The 22,281-nt window shown below is 49.4% G+C and overlaps 1 protein-coding gene across 7 annotated transcripts in view; it reads left to right on the plus strand.

Moving 5' to 3' along the window:
• The window catches only part of znf827 (zinc finger protein 827), a 48,666-nt gene that overhangs the window by 6,520 nt on the left and 19,865 nt on the right, over positions 1–22,281 (plus strand). For all 7 annotated transcript variants that reach the window (XM_048243476.1, XM_048243485.1, XM_048243493.1 and 4 more), the window contains exons 2-6: positions 5,595–6,908; positions 9,410–9,582; positions 10,379–10,862; positions 15,588–15,815; positions 21,967–22,206. In XM_048243476.1, coding sequence (XP_048099433.1) covers positions 5,595–6,908; positions 9,410–9,582; positions 10,379–10,862; positions 15,588–15,815; positions 21,967–22,206 — 2,439 coding nt within the window. The remainder of the gene's footprint in view (positions 1–5,594; positions 6,909–9,409; positions 9,583–10,378; positions 10,863–15,587; positions 15,816–21,966; positions 22,207–22,281) is intronic.

Genomic DNA, 22,281 nt, shown 5'->3' on the forward strand with positions numbered 1-22,281 from the left:
CCACCCCATTCTCTCTATCTCCCCCTGTCCCTGCCCGTCTTTCTCTCTCTGGGTGGCTGGGTAGTCAAGCTTGGCTGCATCTTGGGCTGCGCTAGTGGGACGAGTGTGATTTACAGTTGCAGGAGAGAGAGGAGGGGAGCCGAGAGAGAAGAGAGACAGAGTGTGCGAGGCAATGTGAGAAAATCAGAAAGAGTGAGTGAGAGAGAGAGAGAGAGAGAGAGAGAAAAAGCTCCCCTGGTGCCTCAGATTGTGGCACACCATGTACCATGTCTGGCTGAGTGGGCAGCGCTGGTGTGAACGCATGGTGGCATTAGCGTCATAGCACCCACTGTAACCCACCTCAGCATCCCGTCCCTTTGCTCTGCTTGCCTCTAGCTACACTTATATCTACTTCCTGTTGTCTTACTGTGTGCTACTGATTTCATGCCATTACCTCTTAAAACAAGCTTGTCACACAGCAATGATGATTTGTATTGTGTGGCGTTAGTGTCGTCTAATTGGAAGAGAAGGGAAGAGACTAAGGGGAATTTTGCAATGCATACATAGGTGTCGACATGAATATGTTTATGTGGATGATGTTGCTGTTGGTATTGTTGGGATAAGCATTCAGTAGACGGATCTTCACATGGTAGAATATGGAAACCGTGTGTCTCACTCATGCTGTAGTCGCTGTGCTCTTTGATGACACATCTGAGATTATGAGTGTTCTTGGTCCTGCTTTTTTTCTCTCGTTGGTCTAAAAATGGAAGGGGAAAAATAAACGCGAGAGCAGAAAAAGGTCGCTCCATCTGCGGAGAGGAATTTCAGAGGTCTGGGGGCCGAAGCCGTCTCATTCTCTTCCAAGAACACTTCTCCTTCCTGTTTCACCTCTGGCTCGCTGCCCAAAGTGCCCACAGTCTGCCGAGGCCAAGCCCAAAATACACAGATGGTAATATGTAGTACATTTCACCACGACATCTCCCGCCATTATATATAGCAAAGGGCCATGCTGAGAGGGTAGTCTCGCTGTGGGAGAAATATGGCCCATCCAAGGCCTCTGTCTGTGCTGTGAGATGGTGCCAGGGAGTTTAAAAGCTTGGGATTGATGGTCCTGTGGATTGAGATAAATATGACCATTGGGTTTTAAGGAGATTGTGAGGAGAAAAGTAATCGTAAACCCCATGGGAAAAATGGACACATCTCATTTTAGTCAAGACCTCAATGATGTTGGAGTTATAGTACTAAAAAGGTCTTAATGATTTGATATGAGGAACAATATAAAATCCACATCCATCCGTTTCCGTTGCTGTGAGAACCCTGCAGTTCCCACCTTTCCCCCGTTCCTCCACAGCCATCAGCCGGACAGGCTGGGCGATCCTGAGAGTGTCCCAATTAACGGAATTACACCCCCCCCCCCCCCCTCTGGCGCTCCGTTAGTCAACAGTGACGCCAGAGCTCACAGAGCGGCCCGAGCACCGCATCTCACCATATTGCCGTCCGCACCGCTAATAAGGCGCTCAATGACCGGCAGGCTGGCTCATTAGCATCGCCCGCGGCCATGGCAACCCCCGGCAGGGCCCAGCCGGACACTTAATTACCGCCACCGCTCCTTATCTGCCTGCGGTGCTGCGACCGCCTCGCTGACAGCGTCCGTGCAAGCCCCCCAGCGGCCAGTATCCACCTCTCCCTGCTCCGCTCCGCATCGCACTGCCTCACTCAGGAGGCTGGAGCAGGTCCGCTAGGTGCTCATGTGCAGTTATTGTTCCGTATTTTGTAATAATTTAAAAGAGGCATCGGTCGTTATACCCTGGGCTGCCATTTCATCTGTGAATGTGATTTAGTAAGTGTACTGTAATGGTGTACTGGGGAAGTCCTTTTGTATAGCATTGGGGTTGAGGCTGCAGTTGAGCTGCATTTCTGCCCGTTTCTGTGGCTGCTGTCGCTGGAGTGCCTGTCTCTGCTCCATTGGCATCAGGGGAATATTGATGGCCCCGCCCAGGCTTAATCGACTAATGGCCTGGCTGCTCTCTCTAGCACTCTGCTGAAGCAGCCAGCCCGCCAGCCAGCCCGCCCGCCCGCCTCTCTCTCTCTCTCTCTCTCTCCCCCCCTCCCTCCCTTCCTCCCTGCCTGCCTCTCCTCTCCTCTCCTCTCCTCTCCAGTGCCCTCGTCGTGACCCTGGGGTCAGCTGGGCTGATTTTTATGCCTGACTAAGTCGCAGAATAACTGCAGTGTGTTGGTGGGCAACCTCACGCAAGTCATGAGGCTGCTGACCTACCAAAGGAACCCAGCTACTCCTTATCCTCCCCCTCTGGCCATCTTCTGCGTGTCCCCTGATGGACAACTGAGAGCTGAAATTAGTGTGGAAATGCTGGCCCTGTTAGCCAAATAAAGCTGAAATTAGTGCGGATATGCTGGCCCCGTTAGTCAAATAAAGCTGAAATTAGTGTGGTTATGCTGGCACCAAATTACAAGCTATTTAACACATCCAAATCTCAACACACAAGGATCAATGCATAGTAATGTAAACTCTTAAGGCTGTTACATGCTTCTACATCAACTCCACGGCGTAGCTACGCCGTCACTCCTACGGCGTTGTGACCCTTTTATCGTTCTGTGTCGGGTTGCTTTGCATCGCGGTGCATTTCACCGCCATAACGCTAGGGGGTGTGTGGTTTCGAAGTTCGGTGTCGCCTGTGTCTGCGTCGATCACCACAGAAACCATAGACTGTATGACCAAAACAATGCTAAAATATTATTTATAGTTATGTTAGCAAGCGAACTTTAGCACAACTGCCCATAAAGTACTGCTTGCTGGAGAAAGTGCTAATTTCAAAACTGACATAGACACTTTACAAACAGATTTAACAGATATAAGCAATTTAACGCATCCAGATCTCCCAACACACAAGGATCAATGCATAGTAACGTTAGAGAACTCTTAGGAGCAGCACTATTGTTGTATAGGATGGTGTTGTAATGTGTAAGCTTATAGCATATATTTGTATTTTTTGATCAGTCAGTTGGATTTTTCTTCCTAGGCTAATCACGTCTATTCCTCTATTAAGACCATCTTAATTGTAAAACTAAATTAATCTTTATCTCTGATCTCACAGTCAGGGTCAGATGTGATTGGTTGTAGCCTGCGGGGCTACCCTCAGCTGAACACCAGCTCCGCTGTACAGTACCGCACCGCATATCAGTCATACCGTTTGAACAGCCCCTCTGTATCTCTGTAGATCTGTAACTCTGTAGATCTGTAGCTCTGTAGATCTGTAGCTCTGTAGATCTGTAGCGCAGCCTTTGGCACTGGAGGGAATGCCGAACCAGTTCAGTACAACCCTGTTAGTCACACACACACACGTACAGTATAAGCACAGTCCCATCACTTATCATTGCTCATTCAGCAGTGGACTGTTTCTACTGCGTTCCATGTTCCATTAGCCATTGTGAACCAGCTGGAGTTTCAGGTTTGTTTTTGTCATAAAGTCTGTGATTTTCTATTCACATAGAACAATATGAAAGTGAGTTATGAATGTGTCAGCGCCAGCACATTATGTATGTTTTTGTGGTGTCTGAGAAAGGCTAAAGTGTGTGTGTGTGTATGTGTGTGTGTGTGTGTGTGTGTGTGTGATAGAGAGAGAGAGAAGAGAGAGTGTGTCAGGAGCCAGGGGGGTTGTCTGTCTCAGACAAAGCCTGGCGGAAATGTGGTCGAGCCATGACCTTGGGAAATGTCAGCCCGCCCACAGAGCTTCTAGTCCAGAGTCAAGCCTCCACGCCATGGTCAGGGAGCTCAGAGTGGCAAGGCGTAGCTTAGCCTAGCCTAGCCTTGCGTGGCCAGGCACTGTGTGTGTGTGTGTGTGTGTGTGTGTGTGCGCAGTAGTTCGGGTCAACAATCCAGCCATGTTCCTGCTAACAGCATTAGAGTCATTATAGAGGCAGGGTTTACGCTTGTCACATGAGTGTAGCTCATGGCTGCTGTAGTTTGCTGTGGTGCCCAGGTGATTTGCAGTAAGTGCAAGTCTGCGTTCAATATGAAATTTAGTCGGGCTCAGATGGTTGCTGAGTTTCATCACATGGCAGTGGATCTGTCCTGCATCACAGTCACAGTCTTAGAAACTAATGTGTACCGTCAGATGTTCTTTTCTTCTTTTCTGACCAACTCTCACAAGCATCAGCAGACATAGTTTTGCACTGTGTGTGTGTGTGTGTGTGTGTGTGTGTGTGTGTGTGTGTGTGTGTGTGTGTGTGTGTGTGTGTGTGTGAGGGAGGAGGAAAGGATGATGAAGTATGTCTCTGTCAGTATCAGGGGTGTACTGTTGGATAGGGTCACTTCGGTTACAGACCCACCACCCCTTACACACACACACACACACACACAGTCAGTGCCGGCCAGATGTGCACTGACTGTAATGATCCCTGCGGGTCGCAGGGGTGGCGTTGCTGGGCAACGGCTTTTCTTTTCCCTGTAAACAGAGTGCAGCGCACCAGGCTTATGCTGGGGTCATCAGTGTAAGGCCAGCCTTGATGTGTTTGAGTGAGGGAGGGGAGCCCACCAAAATGAGTTTCAAGACATTATATTCAAGTTCCTGGACTCTGATGCCACTCTGATGTTGTTGTGTTTATGTCTCATCTGCAGATTGTCTTTGTTGGTAATGCAGTGTGAGGATAGGTGTACATATGCATGCAATTATAGATCAACTGATGTGGTCAGAAATGTGGTCTAAAGTCAGGAAGAGAAAAGAAAGAATGCTGGTTTGGCTGTGGCCCCCTTATACAGACTTGTAGCTTTCTAACATGTTTCTGTGGTGGTTTGTTAATATGTATCAGGAAGATTCACTTTTTCTTTTGTTCGCCCTTGTCTGGCAAGCTGTAATGTTTTGCTTATGAATATTGATACATGAAGTGTATATTAATGACCCTTGGTGACCTTAACCCTATCCTTATTGGCTCCCTGGTGGTATCTGTCCGCTCATGAATATTAATCTAGTTCTGTAACCTCTATTACCCTAATCTTTGCTGTCTAGCCTCCCAGAAGGACCCGTCACCATGGTAACCCCTTTACTAGACTCCTTTAGACCCTGTGAGGGGGAAAATGGTTTAAAAAAAGAATGAAAAGCAAGTTATTTTACCGTGCAGTGCCTCGCTGAAGGGAAGCCACTGATTTTCCCATAAACCCCGAAATTCATTATTTATTTGTGTCAAATTTTTCCTAAGAATATTGCTTTTACATTAAGCCATTGTACCCAATGTGAAGCCAACATTTGTAGGAAGACTAGATTAGCTTTTTATAAATAAATTGAGGCAAACAAATTTAGCTATTGCAAATGCATTTTTCTTTAGTTGGTAATGTAGGCTGACTTTGAGTGTTTTTTTTACATCAGAACATATGAACTGAATATTGAGGGTACAGAGCATGCAGAATAAGAGCTCAGCAGTCAGTCCAAACTGTTATGTGAGGAAAAAAATGAAGCAAATTGTACACTCGCAGCCTTTCCATGGTCATGTATTTGACACAACTGGCACAGTGGATGGGGCTGCTGGTGCTGCTGGAGGATGGTGCAGAGGGGTTTGTAATGCTAGTGTGTGCTAAACATGTCTCCTGTCTCCTTCCGCAGATGTGGACTCTGTCTCAGAGGGGGGGCCTGAGGGTGGTGCTGCCGAGGATGATGGCTGGTTCGGGAACGCCTCGGACACACCTTCGGATTCGTCCTATGGTGATGTGCGGCCCGATGAGCTACGCGTCTCCCCCGATGCAGGCAGTGGTCCAGCGAGGCCTGAGCTGGCGGACACCCCAGCGTCCGAGGGCTCGCTCGGCTGCTCCACGCCTATTCAGCGTGCCTCTCTGGAGCTGCTGGGGCTGGACGGGGCCGTGTTGAACGCGCAGGACTCCCTCTCCTCGGTGGTGTCCTCGCTTTACGGGGACGCCACTGCCCATGCGCTGGGCAAGCCGCTTAGCAGCAACCTGCGGCGCCTCCTGGAGTCTGGCTCCCTCAAGCTGGAGGAAGGAGCGCTGTTGGGGCGCATAGGCGCGGGAGGCGCGGCGGCCAGAGGAGCGTCCGACTCGCCTCCCGTTGGCCTGACGCTCTCGCCGTCGTCCCACCACGCCCAGCAGCTCAGCGCCCTCGCCCGTCGCCTGGCCAACAGCAGCGGAAACAGTGCCAACTCTGCCTCCGCCTCTGCTTCACCTGTGCCTGTCACCGTCAAGCAGGAGTCCACCGGTGATCCCTTCAGCCCCAGCAACGGCACCAGTGGCAACAACGTGGCCACCAACAGTGGCTTTGTCTGGGTGGGCATGGCCGACAAGTGGCCACCACCGTCCGGATGCTCTGGAGCCAGCGGCAGCAGCCTGTCTCCGGACTCGGCCATCCAGAAGCTGAAGGCAGCGGCCAACGCTGTGCTGCAAGACAAGAGCGCTGCCGTGGCTTCGGCCTCCTCCGTCTCCTCCTCCTCCTCTTCCTCTTCCTCCTCCTCCTCCTCCTCAGTGACCTCCTCCACCTCTATGCCACCGCTAGGCACGCGCGGCTCGGATGACGTGGTGCGTTTCGATGCCTTCACCTCCCCCTTTAGCCCACAGTCGGCCAGCTCCACGCTAGCGGCGCTCTCCAAGAAGGTGTCCGAGCGCAGCCAGCAGCAGCAGCAGCAGCAGCAGCAGCAGAGCAGCTTGGCGGCAGCGGAGCACCAGAGCCCTGCCAGCTCCTTCCTCTCGCTCGTGTCCATGACCTCGTCGGCTGCCCTCCTGAAGGAGGTGGCGGCACGAGCAGCAGGCAACCTACTGGCCGACAAGAAGGACACTAATCTGGGTCCGGGCTCCACAGACGACGTGAAGCCCCTGGTGGACAGGAATCAGAAAACCCCCACGTCCACTCAGAGCATGGACCTGCTGCTTCCCCCCACCCCAAAGGGCAGAACCAAGTCCAGCAGTCAAGCAGGTAACAGTGGTGTTGGTGTTCTGTGGCTTTGTGAAATTCAAGTGAAATAATGCTACTGTATACATTTGACCCAGAGAAAGCACGGTGACCATCTTTCCATTGGTTAATGTATTAAAAGGGAGACTTAAAAATGTAAAAAAATAAAAGAAAACTCTGCTTAATGATTCCCTCCTCTGAAAACACAAAAGGTCTGTGACTTTAAAGTGGTGTTCCACTTAACAAAGGCTTTTTTATGTCAGTGGCCCCATGCAGAGGACCTTGTTTCCAGGGTTGAGTAGGCAAAGGACGTTTTAAGGTTGTGCCTTTTCCAACAAAAAAAGAAAGTGAACGTCTTTTTCTTATGCTCAAGCATATATTAAATAGGGAAGTGATCTCATTCATTTTTGATCTGATAAAAACAAGATCAAATCTATCTGAAATATCCTCTCAAGAATTAAGTCCTCATTAAAACAAAACAATTAGCTGAGTCTTCCCAAAGAGCAGTGGGTCTAGAAAAAGGGACAGTAGTTTGTGTTGTACAGAATCCCCTCTGAAGGTCGCGGGCCTCTGAAGGTCGCGGGCCACACAGCTGGAGCCACACACATCCTTCAGTGGTGGGCGCCAGACACTTCACACCAAGCTGGAATCATAACAATGGGTACAAGTGAAAATAATTGCTCATTTCACACGTCGACAAACGGACAGTAATTTGAAACTGTACAGTTCATTGTCATTTTGCAGCGCTTGGCCCTCGGCCCCAGTGTGCTGCTGTAAAATGGCAGCGGAGAGGCGGAGGTGTGCCATGCCTTCCTGCAGGGCTGTGTGTGTGTGTGTGTGCTGCTGTAACAGACCTGCAGCTCTGCTCAGAGTTGGCCCTGCAGCCTGGGAAAGGTCTGGAGGCCCAGCGGGGGAGGGTCTGAGGGGCCGGCCTGCTCCCCAGACACACACGGCTGTGTGTTTCCCCTGCGGACACGCAGGCTTGGTGCGGACCATGTGCTCCTCGCTGCTGGAGCAGGAGCCCGTCTCAGCACAATCCCACAGAATTTAGGTCACACTCGGAGCCTGACGGGCCCACTAGAATTTCCACTCAGCATATATAAGGCAGCAGATGAGTACTAGACTGGTTCAGCAACTGAAGAGAGGTCAGGCCAATTTTTAAGCCACACATGGCTGCAATCCTTTCCTGCATTTATAAAACATAGCTAGGTAAGGTTTTGTAACAGCATCATCATGTCTCATATATGACTCCGTTTTCCCATCTCCTCATCTGGGCATAGTGTGTTCTTGCGCTTTCTACACCCTCATAGGGTTGAAAGGTTCTATTTAGGAGCTTTATTGAAAAGGATCACACTTGTCATTTCTAATGCCGGAGATTAATTTTGTGTTTGTGGGTTGGTTGGTGATGGTGGTAGGAAATGACCAACCGTTCCTACTCTCTCATTTATATCACTCTGTGTGCTTTCGCTAGAACGTAATCAGGAGCACACCATTGAAACCTGCTCCTACCACACACCCTCTTCCTGCCGACCAGAAAAGACCTTCAGACCCCCCCCCACCACCACCACCCCCGTTCCATTTTCACCAGCCATCCCCTCATGGAGGAGAGGTTGGGCCACAGATGGTGGTTTTATTGTTGCAAATAGGCAGTCTCGAAGTTTTACACCCCAGGTCAATGAATGCCTGAGCGTGGTAATTTCACCAAACACTGATTACCAGATGTTTTTCAGCAGACAAGACTGGAATACTTATGAAGCTATCCCTGACAGTCCCCTCGTAGAATCTGTAATGCAATCATGCCAGCTCCTAATCAGACCAATTATGCTCTAATGGACACAGGATATGGAGCCAACAACAATAATGGGCTCACTAAAACATCCTTCAGTTTGGGCTCTTTCGGCAGAGGCCATCTTTGGGCATTGATTGGGGTAATGAAGTGTTTTGACAACAGCTCCATTTCTGAAGCCAAGAGACCTAGTGATATGGAGACACTGAAAGACATGAGTCACTGAGAGATGTGGAAGGCAATAGTCAGAGACTTTTGGAGTTCAACTGGCCAAACAAGGTTCATGTTTGTGACTTTAGGGGAACACCTGCACATGGTGTATACAGTGGTTCTTAAACTTTTTGTCTGGCAACCCCCCCAAAAACATGGGTCAAGTGTCACGACCCCCTTCTCTCTAACCGGCAGAATTTGGTTTCAAAATGTTGCGAGATGGGCATTGGAAGCAAAGACAGAAAATATCTTCTCTCATAGGTAGGCTATGTCAACACCAAAGACATTATGTCAATGGCAGCCTTTGACTAAAAACCTTGAGAAAAATGTCCTTAATCCACACTGCAAATCATTTTGCGACCCCTCCATTATTTTTGGCGACCCCCCCTAGGGGTCCCGACCCCCAGTTTAACAACCACTGGTGTAAAATAGCCCCAGTGCTGAAATCTGTGGTGCTGATTTAAGAGAGAGAGAGTAAGTGTGCACTTGTGCGTCCTCAGGTAAGCCAACCTTTTCTGCCTCTTCTCAGGGTCCCCAGAGGAGGGCGGGAAGCCGTTCCAGTGCCCAGTGTGTGGCCTGGTCATCAAGCGCAAGAGCTACTGGAAGAGACACATGGTGATCCACACCGGCTTGAAGAGCCACCAGTGCCCCCTCTGTCCCTTCCGCTGCGCTCGCAAAGACAATCTCAAGTCCCACATGAAGGTGAGTAGGTCGGCCTACCTCTGGGCGCCACCTGCCCGCGGTCACCAAGGACACCCATATGCAGACTCAGTGGCTAAACGGTCAGCTCAGTCCAGTTTCCTGTAATGGTGTTTTCTGAAACCACTTTTGCCAACAGACTAGTGAGCACACAGCTGATGGTTTAAGTTATGGAATCTAAGGATGCCATTAATCACAGAAGACAGAAGCCGCTTCTAAATCATCAAAGTGACATTTACATTCATGTAGTTTTAAGATGGCATAACATGGTTGATTGACGTCTCCTAATGGTAATGGTATTTGGTTCTACTTAGAAACAATCAACATGGTGTGTGTTGCTGATTATGCCCATCTATGCTACATCTTTACAGTTTGCAGTGTATGTTCCATGCAGTTAATGACATAACGGAGCAAAGCTCTTGGATATATTGAATGAAGCAAGTGACGGTCTCACTCAAGTTCTGATAGATAGATACATACACACACACACACACACACACACACACACACACACACACACACACACACATATACATTAATTATTGATCCCCAAGGGGAAATTCAAGGTCTCAGTAGGTCTGCAGACATCACACACAACATGCACTTACAGCAGAAAAAGTAATGTAAGTATATAAATATAAAAAACTCCACTGCACAATAGACACAGTAGAAGATAAAAAAAATACTAAATATATATCCCTTTAATAATTGAATATAATATCCCTTTGACATGTGATATTGTTAATTACTGGATGAATGATGAGCTAAAAAGGGAACATGTGCTGTTGTCCATCTGCAGGTTCACCAACACCAAGACCGAGGGGAGACCTTCCAGTGTGACCTCTGTCCATTCACCTCCTCGCGTCATTTCAGCCTGAAGCTACACATGCGCTGTCACCAACACTTCCCCCGGCCAGACGTCAAGGTCAAAGAGGAGCAGGTCACCGACAACGAGGAAGGCGAGGGGTCATTGGCGGGCGATGCTAGTGGTTGTGGGGACATTGCGATGGCCACTGACACTGAGGCGTCCCCCTCTCCTCTGCCACACATGGACGGCCGTCTGAGGGCGTCACCTGGCGAGAGCTCCAACCACATCCAAATCAAAGAGGAGCCCCAGGAGCGCGACGTGTCTGTGCTGTCGCCGTTCAGCCTGGGCCGGGAGCGGCCCGCCAGCAGCACCAGCTCCCTGGAGCTGCCCGGACTCAAGGCCAGCCCCGCCGCCTCCCTCTTCAGCCCCGACATCACCACTAAGACGGCCACTGACCTGCTCATGAAGCTCTCAGGTAGGACACTGGCTCTCGGGCGCTTAGCCCTTTCCTCTCCTAAAACATGAACAAAAGCCCATCTCCAGCATGTGGTTGTAAGCTTTAGCCAGCTAGCACTTGCATGACCACAGAACTGATGCCAAGATGGCAAGGGCACGTGCCACGGGGCACATTCTTGAGGTATGGATGGGATGTTGTCAAGTGATGTCCCTCACACTTAACTTTACCCAGCGTGTGCCCATGTCTCGCGTCGGTGCCGCACTGAAGCGGAGATTGATGTGAAGAGGTCAGCTGAGGGGTCGGCCCATAAGGTCTTAGCTGGGGCCGCCTGCTCCCCTTCACTTAATGCAGAGTAATTAGATTGAGATCTCTGAGCGCTTAAAAAAAGAGCTGGGAACATTAGATTAATTAAAAATTCATGCATAATTCATAATTAAAAAGGAATCTGTAATTGGGAATGATTAGCGCCCTCAGCTCCAGCCCCGTGACCCCGGCAGAGCTGGCAGCACCGGGAGGGCCCCTGCTCCGGTGAACTCCCCTCAGGCACAGCTCGGCTCCGCGTGGAGGGGTGTGGGGTGGCTGCTCCTCTGCTCTCCAGGGCTGAGCGCCACGCCGCTCCCAGACTTCCAATCAAGTCGCCCAACTCCCAGCAGACTGCAGAGGATCCTCTACAATGTCAGCTCAGTGTCGACAGACATGTGGCACAGTCTGCAAGGAAGAGTGTCATTACACAGCGTGTCATTCTAAAGGAGAAGGAAGAGCGGTTTGACTAGTCACTTGGAACCATGGGACTGGGGCTTTTAAAGGAAGCCTTGTGGTTTATCAGACCAGGGAGCAGAATTCTTTTGATCCATATAACTGTACTGCGTAGTTGCTCATTGTTGGATTCAAAGCTGGGCTGGAGCTAAAATATAGACTAGGATACTGAGAAGTAGGAGCACGTAATGGGGTTTTGAGAACAAGAGAATGTGTATGTATGAGGAGATGGGAAGAGGAAATTACATTTGGAAAGGAACGGGAGGAATGGCTAGTATGCGTAAAAGAATAGAGGAAGACAACACCTCAAAATCAGTGTCTGTCTGTTGCTTTAAAAAGGTTTTCTGTCTAGATCACAGTGTGTTCTAAAGCGTGGTCTGTAGAACAATAGAGTGTGAGAGAAGCGTATGTGTGTGTGTGTGTGTGAGAGCGTGCGGTGTTGGTGCGTAGAGGTATGGTGAGGGGAGGAGCCTCTGGGGACGGTGTGTTTTGAGAATGCTGTGCCACACGCTGAAGAGGAGCTGGAGCACTCCTGTGGTGTCACTGCTGCCTCTCGCCCCAAGAGAGACGGATGAAGAGAGAGAGAGAGAGAGAGGCTGTGTGAGGAGAGGAAGAGAGAGATGGAGGCCGTGTGAGGATAGGAAGAGGGAGTGCTGCATCCAGCACCAGCTCCACACGGCCTACAAAGAGATAAACAACAAAAAAGATCTAGCCAGTGAACTTTCCCTGAACTCTGATACAGTAGGCCATAACAGATATTTTTTTTTTCTGGGCTGTGAGTGGAGGGTTGTGGATGTGTCTGTCTTGCTTTGATTGAGCTGCTTGCTGACATAAGCCTGAGCCCTGTCCGGTTTGATCCTGCGTGCTGATTTGGGAAGATGAAAGCGGCTGACCAGAGCGGCTTTGAAAAGTGCAGCGCAGTGGCATGCGTGCCCACTGGAGCAGATTTCATAACGATAGCCTGCACTCTCGGAGCGGGCCGCCGTGGCACCGGCGGGTTCACTGCTGTGCCCGACCCCCGCTGGCCACACCGGAATAGCCAAGCGGGAGCTTGCAGGCGGTGTGGCCGCTCTCGGCCGTTGCGTGATGTGAATGTGCGTGCCACTCCGCTGTATGGCTGAAAGAGCTGAGTGCGTCTCCAGTGTAATGCTCCAAGAACGCGTAATGTTTCAGAATCAGATTGGCTATGCGGAGCCCCCTGGCTGCTAGCGTGTGCAGGCATGGCATGGGCTAAACAGCTGTTGGACGAGGATGTGAGGCCTGGCAGGGCTGATTGGCTGTGTGGCGGCGGCCTCGGGGCCTGGAGCACCGCGCTGGGTCCCTGGTCAGCAGAGAGAGCAGGCAGAGCTGACAGAGGCGACAGGGCTAATGAAGCTGTCTGATGGAGCCTCAGCCAGAGGTGAGCTCAGGAGCAGACAAGCAGCCTCCTGGCACTCACACCAGAGAGAGAGAGAGAGAGAGAGAGAGAGAGAGAGAGAATAAAAGAGTCAAAGCTGGGTGACAGCAGCAGCCCCTCAGGGGAAATGAAGGTGGGCAGTGCACAATTGATGTGGTAGTGACCAGCCACACTACTGTCCCTCACACCGGCCAAGCTGTATACAGCTGGATAGCTCTGTCAATGAGTTAATAATAAAGGCCTAGGCAACCAGTCAGCGCCCCATTTCCCGTCGCATCACTGTAGGTGATCTACAGATCGCAAGCTCTCAGTCTGACTGGTGAGATGCACGGTTGACCGCCTCAAAGTCATGGAAAAATGGTCATTTAATAATTACAGTAAAGTGAAATAAAATCGCATTGGACATAATGTACAAGTGTGGAGTTTCCTTCAGGAGCTATGTTCAGACGTTATCATGTCAATACCATGTCTGCATTTGGATGCTTTGAAGTCTTTCCTGCTTAATACACAGCCTCCAGAAAACAAGCCAGGCTGCTGGAATGGGATGATAAATAATTCATTGCTCACTGTAACATGAATTCGGATGGAAATTCACACTATTTTTAGCCACCATCAGAAAGGTCACAGGAGCACTGTGACTTTGTGTCTGTACGCTTGCTTGTCCCGCTAAGAAATGTTCTCTAGCGTGTCTTTAAAGAGAGGTGAGGCAGAGAAATGAGTGTATGTGTGTGTGTGTTTGTGTTTGTGTGTGTGTGTTGTGTGTGTTGTGTGTGTCCCTGTCTGCCCATGTAGCAGTCTGGACACTGTCCTTAATTAGTGGCCAGCTCAGGTGCTGACCGCCGGTGTACTTAGCACGGCCGCTGGCACCTGACAGCGTGGCATTTCCACCGGTGCCACCCCGTTCGCCACTCTACAGCCTGTGCCCACCTGAAGGTCACCAGTCAGCAGCTCATGGGCATCCCCCCTCCGCCTGTGGCGCGCGGTGGGCAGCAGCCAGCGGCCATCCCAGCGCTCCCTGCGCCCCTGCTCCGGGCAGCCATCATCATTAATCAGAGCTGAGCCACCGAGCGCAGGCTGATGACATGCAGTGGGGCTGCTGGGTAATGGCTGAGGGGAAACATGGCCACTGAGATCTCTGGCCTGGCCGAAGCGGCGGAGCCATCGGTCAGTGCTGCGGAGGCATCAGGCCTGATGCTGTGTGTTTAGGGGGGAGATGGATGGGCCGTGCGCGTGAGCGATAGAAAGGAGGAAGAAGCTGGCGCCTGCACTCGCCTTCTCCTGGCATGGCTGGGATGAGGCTCCTTGTATTGCTCACTATTAATTATTCAGAGAAGCCTGATTAGATATGGCCCACTTCTACGGCAGATTACATGAGGGAGGAGGCCTGCCTCGATCTCACACTCACCCAGCCTCGGAGAGGGCGCACGCACGCACGCACGCACGCACGCACACACACACAGGGTTCATGCACCATGTAAAACTGAATATTAGTATATGTACAGCATGCAATTCTTTTTGTTTTGAAACTCACTCCAGTTGGCCATCCTGATTCAAGTGTTACTGGTACTGCTGTGGCTTCCGTGTGTGTGTGTGTGTGTGTTTTTGTGTGTGTTCTGATGTGAAATGCCCTGCAGACCTGGAAGCACTTGTCTCTCTCTGCGTCCATCTGTTGTGCTGGCCGGCAGCTCTGCCCACTCCCCCAGCCAGCTCTGCCGAGTGCAGGACGGCCAGGCCCTCTTCCGGCCCCATAACATGATCTCAGTGAAGCCACCCCCACCCTCGTCTCCGCGCCAGACGCACTCAGACGGCCTCCAGTGTTAGGAGGAGTGTTTTGCTCAACTCTTAAGATGTTTGCACTCACAGAATGCACCTCTGCCATCTGTGCCAGGCGCACTGTTATTGAAATGAACGAGGTGGCTGTGGGTGTATTATGGCCTGTGCAGATTACACGGTTTCAGCCCGATTTTGCCACGATTTTGTTGTGGCCAACAAATTTCCAGTGTCGTGCCCGAATATGAATAGTTGGGAGCGACGCCGAAGGAGAAAGTGCCTTGTAATGTGACATACTGTATTCAACGACCCACAATTTATTGTCTGCAACGTTCTACGACTCCACGACCAAAAGTCTAGCATGTCAGAATTTTGGGGGAATCTCCTACGACTTCCATGTTGACACTGACATTGTGACGAGAAGGCTACGGTAAATAGGCTACATGATCTTGTAATGTGGCCAGTCTTACGACCAAGACCTGGCAAGATTTTATGCTTCTCTGATCGCCTAGTCTGACATGGTCAATTGTAAAAGATAATCGTGAAAGACAAAAAAATCGTGTAAACTGCACAGGCCATAAGATGCACTGAAAACTGATTTCTGTGACTACACTCCATCCAATATCAATCCTACCCCATTCCACTGTGTCTCTGGCTACCATGCGTTGGTCATGGGCAAGGAAATGCTGTAATTGAAATAGCCATGCCCGTACGTTTAACACAGGAAATGTCAATAATTGTATTCATCAATTGTTCAACTTGTAAAGGAAAGCACATGAACAGTCTTGTTCTAATGGAGATCTGTCTGTGTCCCCCTGAAGCGGCCAACCAGAAGGAGGGCCTTAAGGGCACACTCTGCGTGAAGGAGGAGCCAGGGGCCGAACCCTCCCAGAGCCCCCGGGCCCCTGGCTTCAGCTTCTGCCATGAGGGGCCGGTGGGGGGGCCGAAGCCCCGGGAGGAGGGGAGCCCCATGCTGGCCAAGAGCAGCAGTCTGCTGAGCCAGGACATCAACATCAAAGTGGCCTCGGAACTCCTCATGAAGCTCTCAGGTAAGGAATCAATGTGATGAAGGAAGACTAACTGCAATTAAATAATGTTTGTGTGTGTGTGTGTGTGTGTGTGTGTGTGTGTGTGTGAATAAGAGGACGGGAACACTCTTGTTGCCCTGTTGGTGTGAGTGTCCGAGTTGCCAGTTGTGTCTATAAACTGGAGTGGTTGATGCGCACAACTGCTGGAGTGTCATCTGATTGCCCCAGGACCTTCAGGCAGACCACCTGCCTCTCTAATCTCACCGTCGTCAACTTCCTTGTCTGTCCCTTTTCATAAAACTACAGAAGGAACTGATGATCTGTCCATTCTCTTCCTCCATCTCTCCACTCTCTTCTTCCCTCGCTTTCTGACCCTCCTCCCTCTTTCTTTTCCCCCCTCTTTCTCCATCAGTCACTCCCAAGTTTTCGGGCCGACAGTTAAGGGTCAATTCCTTTTCATGTTGCTCAGTCGATATCTCTTTCATCCTGTGCGGTCCCCTGCCAAAACAAACCGATCGATTAGCTTTTGGGTCCACTGGCCAGCCACAGATTGAGCCACTGGTGCGATCTTTATGTGAACTCTGTGGAGACTGAGCTGTTTTAAAAGAGCTGCAGCCAGGCAAGAACATCGCACAGCTCTCCCTGCTGTTCCTTGCTCACCACTGCAGTCAATATGCATCAACTGTAGCTCACATAAGTATGTGCACACACACACACACACACACACACACACACACACACACACACACACACACACACACACACACACACACACGCGCACATTTGAAAAAGCTTGTGGAACTTGGCCTGTTCTCTGTGCTTGTGTGTAATGGAGGGGGGGAGAGATGTCACCGGTCACTCAGTAGCAGTACACAGAGGATTGGGAGTATGATGTAGTGGACAGGAGAGCCAACCCCCCCATTAGCCGTGTGTGTGCACATGTGTTTGAAACACACCTCACACCAGCTGCTATTGTTTCTGTTAGCTGTTGGTGTACAAGATGAGTCACATACAAACTCTCTCTCTCACACTCTATCTCTCTCTCTCTCTCTCTCTCTCTCTCCCTCTCTGTATTCAGTATGAGTCACAATCGGCCTGCTCTACTTTTAACACATGTGCTACCCAACTGCCTAGCCTGTGGGTCATATTTCCTCAGGGGGTGTGCGTGTGTTGTCACATGTGCATCTTCATGCTTACAGATGCACAGAAAGGAAACAGGACGAGGGCGTGCGTGCGTGTGCGCGTGTGGTGCGCATGTGTACACATTTGCTGGTAAGAAAATGTTGTGAGATAAGTGGAGTCACAACAACCCCCCCCCCTTCATCTCACACTTGGCCCAACCCTCCACTCCTCCAGGCTGGCCATTCACAGCCTGTTGACAGTGTAGTCACCACCGCTTACCCTGTGCCGTTCTTCTGCTTGGGGCTGGTTCACACCACACCTCTGCAGATCACACTCTCTCACAGTGCAGCCCCCTACACCTCTACTGATCACACTCTCTCACAGTACAGTATCCTACACCTCTACTGATCACACTTTCTCACAGTACAGTATCCTACACCTCTACTGCTCACACTCTCACAGTACAGTATCCTACACCTCTGCAGATCACACTCTCTCACAGTACATTATCCTACACCTCTACTGATCACACTCTCTCACAGTACAGTATCCTACATTGTACTGATCACACTCTCTCACAGTACAGTATCCCACACCTCTATTGATCACACTCTCTCACAGTACAGTATCCCACACCTCTGCTGATCACACTCTCACAGTACAGCCCTACTGATCACACTCTCACAGTACAGTCTCCCACACCTCTGCTGATCACACTCTCACAATACAGCCCTACTGATCACACTCTCTCACAGTACAGTATCTCCTACAGTTGTACTGATCACACTCTCTCACAGTAACAGCCCCCACCACCATCAGCTCCCCAAGGGCCAGCTGTGCAGGTCATACCCAATCGTCATGGAAACACGTTGTCAAATATGGTTGTGTGTATGTGAGTGTGTGTTGGTGTGTGCAACTGTATACAACTGTGCAGGTGTTTGCATGTGCCATGTGGAGAAGCAGCATAGCAATCTTCAGTTGCCCCCATTTTTTTTTTTGAAAGGTAAATGACACTCTATAATATTTATACACATACCCCGAAGTGAAGATCTCCATAAATAATTATCAACTAGTGGCATGGCAGTTCACATATCTACTTTGTACTGCTGATTTTGTGCAATATGATGTACTGTTTTTAAAGCATTCTGTTGCCCTAGGTGTCAGTCCTGCTGTGAAGTTCACTGGTTGTTCTAGTCCCACATCTTGTCCAACAACAGGACGGCCATCTCTGCCACTGCAAACCGTAATCAGCCACCGCTGACCTCCGTCTCTCGACATAACCAAACAGTTGAAATGTTACATCAGGATCTTAAACTAGGTCATCCTTATTTTTGGTCAATTGAGACTATTTATATCTGCGCTGGCGTTTCCGTGAGAGGCAGCAGGCGTGTGTCATCTCTACATCTGTCTGCTGGGTGCGTCCTGGAGCTAATGACTGAGACAGAGGGGCCTACCATGCACCTTCACCAGAGGGCCCATATGGGCATGGAGACGGTTAACTTAGTAGTCCTCCTTGAATCAGTTGCGTATATAGGCCTTCAGACATTTTTTTGTGTTGATGTTGCATAAAGTGTGTGTGTGTGGTGCCAGAATTGCTGTGCTCTCATTCTGCCTGTAGCTCTGCTGCTGTTCTCGGCTGGGCTGTTGTTAGCGTTGCATCATGATGTGCTGAATTATTGAAATGCCCATGGCTGGCTGGTCTGGGATCAGTGCAGTCAGGTCGCTGCGGTGCTCAAACCCTTTGAAGCATATGAACTCTTCACCCGGTGTCTAACCAGGCCATCTTTCCCAGCCTGCTGCAGGGAGACGTGCACTGTGAAATGACAACTTCCCTGTTCTCTCTCCCCTCCCCCCCTCTCTGTCTGTCTTGCCTGCGATCTCACTAGCTCTTCCTTTTCACTTGACTGCAGTCTCTCTCCTTCTTCAGCTTGTCTCTCTTCCTATATTTTCCCTTTGGCCCTCCATTCTTTCAGCCATTCCTCTCCTCTCTTTCTCTGCATAAACCCCCCCCCCCCTTCCAGCCTGCACCCTGTGTGTCGTTGGCCCCTCTTCTTCGTCTCTGTTCTAGATTCCTGCTTTGCTGCTACTGTACTTCAAAGCGTGCTTGTGACGGAAGGGTTTTGCATGTGCTGAATGGCTGATGATGTGTAGCTTTAGGCGCTTGTGCAAGCAGCATGGCTGCTGAATTGTCTTGTAATCCTGGTGCTGTCCGTCTGTATGAGCATTTTGGCCCACTTGTTTGTTGGTCAGAAAAGTCCCAAGTATAAAATGTCATCTTAGTAAGACAACTGTCTGTATTGTCTATATGAGTGTGAATGAACAGACATGGATATTTAATTACTTTCTTTGCACTTCAGCCTGAGAGGAAAGAGCAAAAGATAATTTGCAAGTAACTGCTGTATTTCCCCTTTACTGATTTAACTTTAACATTAACCCGTCCTCTTAACATTAATCAGTACATTAAAATGATTTAAATTCATGTTTAAATCAAGAATAAATCAAGTGTTATTTTAAAGCTTGTGATGCTCTCCTGGTGGTAGTGGTAGAAGTGGTAGTGTTGGTAGTGTAGTGTAGTGGTGGTAGTGATAGAAGTGGTAGTGTTGGTAGTGTAGTGTAGTGGTGGTAGTGGTTCCTGTTGTAGTTGTATTGGTTGCATTAAACAAAACCCAGCTTGAGAACAGGGAAACAAACAGTGACTTCTAGATCATCACTACAACCCACTGAGCCTTCCATAATGGACAGAGGAGGACACCTTTTCCAAATGATTGGAGGTCAGAAACCAAGTGAAGGATCTCTCTCAGTTTAATGTTCTTCCCATGGAATGCCTCTGGCACAAATGTAAATACTTTCCACTTGGTACTGTCTGAATTATGTGGAGAACCTGGTAGTAAACAAATAGAATGCCTGCACTCTCCAGTCAGTTTAACATTTAAGAAGAACACAATAAGTGTTTATAGGAAAATCACTGAAATCTCAAACAAAAATATAATATTAATGGATCCAGTGCCATGTATAATACATTGTTTTTACACTAGTCAGTCCAGGAAGACGTTTGTTTTTGTGTGATGTGTCTACTATGTGTGACATGAAGCTGCTCCTGAAATGCATAAGAGACTTGATGGTTGGAAAAAAAACGGAAAGGAGCACCAGGGTATGTCACACTTCTGCTCTGGTGAGAAATGTGGATGTGTAAAGGAGTTCAGAATCCAGTCGAGATCGAAAGAGCATGCTGCACACTAGTAGTAGGTGTGTGTGAGTGAGTGAGAGAGTGCATGTGTGTGATCATTTGTGTATGCACTTTTAACACACCACTCAAATTGTCACACTGACCGCAGACGGTGTAGGTCAAGCGTAGATTGTGTACGTGAGAATGAGGCCAGTGACAAGGCAGATATCGTGGCATTTGACAGCTCACGTGACGTATGCCATCAGAACGACAGCCATCTTGGCAGCCTAACAAAGGAAGGTTCATGCCACACAAAGCTCTGGCACTTGGTGTGTGTGTGTTCAAATCTTTCCTGCCTATGTCAGAAGTAATAGACCCTGGGCAATTGTGTAGATAGGTAGGTAGGTGTGTGTGTGTGAGAGAGAGCGAGAGAGAGAGAGAGAGAGAGAGAGACGCCGTGTCCCCTTCTTGACCTCGGTCTGCTCTCGAGCTCCAGGCACCTTATTAAGGGATTAGAGAACTGCTAGTTGTAAGCGTGTTCCTGCCTGGCATTGCCTCCACCAACCCACGACACCTTAGTGTACACACACACACACACACACACACACACACACACACACACACACACACACACACACACACACACACACACACACCCACATACAGTACATGTGCACACACACACACACACACACACACACACATACAGTCACAATGTAGGTCAGATCCAGTCAACAGCAATATGACAGACTCCGCCCAGTAACACCAGGCATAGTTCAGGGGGGGTTGGGGTCATCATCAGGCTAACCACTCCTGTGCGCTAGAAACTGCACTCACACACACACACACACACACACACACACACAGACTCACAGACACAGATCTGCGCTGTATGTCTGCAGCATTGTGCGGGTTGGTGTGAGTGTGGCTGCCCCCCTCCTCCTGCGAGTGACAGACAGATGCCACCCCCCCGCTGGCAGCCCATCTCTGCCTCCTGTAACCTCCTAAACCAATCGTAGGGAGGAGAGGCCGGGCCAGAGGCTCTCTGCCAACGCTAAAGAATTCACAAAGGCTTTTTTCCGTCTCCAGAAAGAGACTTTTTCCCCTAAATGAGGAGCTGAATGGAAGAGTGACTTTATAAGCCCTGGCCCTGACGGAGACCAGCATGAGATCACTTCTGCTGTCCTTTTCATGTTTTCATGCTGATGGCATCTCTCCCTCCTTCTACCCCCTACCTCTCTCTTTCTCCATCTCTCTCTCTCTCGCTTGCAAATGTTCCCTCTCATTTTCTCTCGCAGCCCTAAAGTGGCTTTCTTTGTTACATGTGGAGGTTGCATGGTCAAAATGGTGATATGAACAGAAGAGTGTAGCCATAGTCAAAGTCCTGTACATACAGTATGCTTACAACTACGCTCACATAAACATAAGAGATTTGAATAGGAAATTAATAGACAATTGCATTATCATGTGGTCACTCTGCCTTAATATTTCCATACAGTGTGTTGTTTTCATTATCACTTCTATGTGTTGTTATTTTCGGTGTATATATTGTTGTACCTAACTTGAAATAGTGTTGGTGTAAGACTAGGTATACAGTACAGTTCTTTTCAGATAGATTTTTAGCGCAATGAAAAACTTCAGTCCCAATCCTACCTGTTTCTACAAATTTCTACACATTACATATAGCCTAGGCAAGTGTATGTCAGTTGCAGCACTGACATACACTTGCCTGCTACAGTCTTTTCCCAAATGCTTTCTATATTGATGAAAGAGCAATACATGATATGGAGATGAAAAAGAACTATCATGCATCTACATCTTGATGTAGAGATAAATACGCATCTTTGAGATAAATAAGGCATCTTTGCAATGATATCTTTTCAGAGAACAACAAGGAGACCTGTTCTCAAACGGTGACCGTCAAGGCCGAGCCTATGGAGGTGGACCCCCCTTCTGACCCAGCCCCTCTCCCATCTCACCTATTGGGATTCAGCACTTTAGGAGCATGTGAGAAGAGGGAACCAATGGCAAATCTCCCAGAGGCGTTGCCCCGCCCCCAGAAGGATCTTTTTTCCCAGGACATATCTGTGAAGATGGCCTCTGAGCTCCTCTTCAAACTGTCAGGTATCTTTTACCAACAGCATGGCAGGAAACCGAAAGGAACGCACAAGCCTTTCTTCCTGTGTCTCCCACACAAGA

The sequence above is a fragment of the Alosa alosa genome, chromosome 1 (assembly GCF_017589495.1).
Source record: "Alosa alosa isolate M-15738 ecotype Scorff River chromosome 1, AALO_Geno_1.1, whole genome shotgun sequence".
Taxonomy (NCBI): Eukaryota; Metazoa; Chordata; class Actinopteri; order Clupeiformes; family Clupeidae; genus Alosa; species Alosa alosa.